A 3,287-nucleotide genomic window follows, 5' to 3' on the forward strand; every position below is an offset into this window, starting at 1 on the left:
ATAAGCAGATATTTTTCTACTTTTAGGCCACATTGAAACAAATATACTATCTGAAGAAGAAAATTAGGTACTATAAAATCAAATTGAAATATATATTCCTTAAGCACATTTTAAATATCATAATTAAGTGCCCAGGCCACTTAGAGTAAAAACTATTGTGTCTTTCCTCAAAGAATAATTTTTATTTCAACCATAGTTTCAACTTGGATGTTAACTTTCACCATTTTCAGGGCTGACTTTAACATCTGAATACAACCATCAAACCTGTACTTGCTGTGGTAATGAATATATATAGGCTGCCTGGAGGTCTAAGTATGAACTAAATAACTTGGCATATCCTGGATGCTTCAGGGCAAAGTTCTTAAAGGTCCTGTATGAAATGTACTCTGAGTTCTGTCCAGCTATCTCCCAAAAGAGTCTGGAAACATCAAGATTTGGCACTCCAAAAGCTGCCCGAAGTATAGCAGCTAACTCCTGTTCGGTTATGAAACCATCATTATCAAGATCAAAAAGCTTAAATGACATGTGCAGAATCTTTTCAGTGTTGGCAGGATTGCATAGGGCAGTCAGACCTATCACATACTCTCTGAAGTCTATGCTGCCATCATTATTCCTGTCGAAGAGGCCAAAAAGTTGTCTCAAGGGCTCTGAAATTGGGAGTTTCAAATAATTCGCCAACTCTGTAATTCCTATCTTCCCTCCTTTTGAGGCAGCTGCAATTGTAGCACATTCATCCAAACACTGATGAATATTATCCCAATCTAACTTTAATTTCTGGCTAATTTTTGTAAATTCAACCAAACCGCCTTCCATGGGTAGTCAGAGGTTACCTGCAGAAATCATCAGTCTGCTATCTTCATAAGTGTGATCTGTCACAGGCACCCCAAGAGCATTGGCCATGATGATCCTCACTATATTGGCAAAAAGGACGGGGTCTTTTTTTTCTCGGTCATTTGGGATATAAACGGGCATAAACTCAACTTCTACCCTGGTGAAGAGTTGACTCAAGGTAAATATACAGGTCTGGAAGCCTGTAAACCCCTGCCAGGTCCAGGTCACGGTGTCCAGGGTGTTTGGCTACCTGAGCAGCACTGGCTGCATAGGAACACCTGGAGAAAAGGCCCCTAGTTTAAAGTGACCAGACAGCTGCGGTTGGTACACACTCCTTCCAGGAAAATCAGGATCTGTGGCCACTTTCTATCAGATGTCACTGGCCTCAGGATTTCCTCCCGGGTATTCTTCCTCAAATTGGGGTCATCTCAGGTCACAGGCACCGGCTGCGTGGACAGTAAGAATTTCCCAGCCACGGGGATACGCACATTTTGACTCGCAGAGACCACCGAGGGGAACCCTGCTACGACACAGGCGACTGCGTCAAAGAAACTGGAGTGCGGTGCTGCAACGAAGATGCGGGCCTCGTCTCGGGTTGCCTTTATCCCTTTCACTTTAACCAGGAACCCTGCTGAAAAAAAAGTCACCTGAAACAAGAACTTGAGAGTTGGCTGCACCAGTCTTCTTCTCCAACTCCTGGCGGGCTTGGTTGGTCGAGCACGACGACCTATGGTGGAAAGCGCAGCCACCGGCCAGAGGAAGATGAAGAGGACGGCGATGTAGGACACGCGCACCGGCACCAGCACAGCCCCCATGAGGACGGTATAGGCCCAGCGCCACGCGCTGATGTGCGTCTGCTGCGTGAAGGGGTTGTCCACGGCCGGTGGGTACAGGGACTTGCTTGTGTCTTGGCTGAGGGTGGATTCCAGCACCGCAGCCTCGGAGTCTGAGGTGGGCTGTGCCATGAAGCCCACTGTTCCTTAGTCTCAGGACGCCTGTAGCTTGGATCTGGGGGCGGCCCCCGGAGTATACCCCTGCCCCATATTTAAGTGCTCTTTCCGTTCGCACATAATTAGAACTCTTTGAGGCAACTGTGGGTTAATAGACAATGATATATTACCTTTAAAGTAAGAAAAATAAAAAATGATAAATGATGTAACAGGAGAATTAGAATCATATCAACAGCACAATCTTTTTTGCTTTTTGTAAATGGCCTCCTTTTGACATATATGCTTAATAAATTATTTTCACATAATTTCTGAAATTTACATTAAGCATATTTATATACCTACTAAGGATGAATTAAATAGATGAATATTTATTAATCACAATTTTTTAATTTAAATGCCATTACCAGTCAAGTTTACTTACAGTGAGATGCTTTGGCAGTTGGTAAGTCAAATTCATTTACTCTTCTTACAAATGGATCTCTTTATGCTAAGAGGTCTAACTGATGGCAACCTTGAGCCTTTATATCTGTTACAAGTACTCTTCTACATCCACTGAAAATTAGAATACATCCATTATCATACGCCAGGATTAGCCGTGGCACGTTTTGATGTGCATTGTTAATATTAGTCCAGATGAAATGGTCAGCATTCCAAACAGACATAAGTAACAATAACGAGAAACCTTAAAATCACCTTTGTCAGAAACACGTTTTCATTAAAATAAGTCAGGATTACTTCATTGTGTCACCACACACGGTCAATAAGTTCTTGTTCCTTCCTTTGTTGCTGCCCTTTGAAAACAATCAAGAGGGAAGCATAATTAAAGTTGGTGTGAACCAGGCTCTCTGCTAAACCTTGTAGCATTTGCTGTATCAAATATTCCTGTTTGCTAATTTAAATTCCTCCAGAATTAAAAGTCAAATTTTAAGTTTCTGAAAGATGTTTCTAATTATTGGAACACAACAGGTTACCCATAAAACAGAAAGAGCAGTGTGGATACCAAAGCCGGTTAAACAGAATGTGATCTAAGTGGAAAGATTATGGGCTTTACAAACAGATGGATCTAGGTCAGATCCTGGTTCCAACCCTTGTACTGTGGGCACTGGCCAATCTCATTTTCACATCTGTAAAGTGGTGATACTCCCTACCTTGCGATGTTATAAGGCACAAGTACTCCCTACCTTGAGATGTTATGAGGCACAAGTACAATGTACATAGAAAACTGGGCTTTTATTGGTAAATACACGTTGCTAGGATACAATGATGAGAATTCTTAGGGACATTCCACTTTCTTCTGTCACTATCAGAACTATGCTTAGTGAGGGAAACATTCCTTTCACTGCTTAGTTTTATTTGGGAACACAGTTGTAGTCTTTAAGGAGCCATGATTTGGCAGTGTTACTGGTTGTCTCCCGTGCCAGATGAGAGCAACCCAAGAGAATGAGTAGTAATCCCTTGAGTTGGTCTCATCCTCTATTCTGTAATTCTTCCTGCCATTTTTTTTTT

The 3,287-nt window shown here is 42.1% G+C and overlaps 1 protein-coding gene across 1 annotated transcript; it reads right to left on the reverse strand.

The window, feature by feature from the left end:
• Nucleotides 1-258: 258 nt before the first annotated feature.
• LOC114897940 (lysophosphatidylcholine acyltransferase 2B-like) lies at nucleotides 259-1,796 on the reverse strand. Its single transcript, XM_029226982.1, is given in 2 exon segments — nucleotides 259-1,136; nucleotides 1,139-1,796. Coding segments are annotated over 2 exon segments (1,536 nt in total).
• Nucleotides 1,797-3,287: the final 1,491 nt, after the last annotated feature.

This window comes from Monodon monoceros, unplaced genomic scaffold, assembly GCF_005190385.1.
Source record: "Monodon monoceros isolate NGI ecotype Baffin Bay Population unplaced genomic scaffold, NGI_Narwhal_1 Super_Scaffold_18, whole genome shotgun sequence".
Taxonomy (NCBI): Eukaryota; Metazoa; Chordata; class Mammalia; order Artiodactyla; family Monodontidae; genus Monodon; species Monodon monoceros.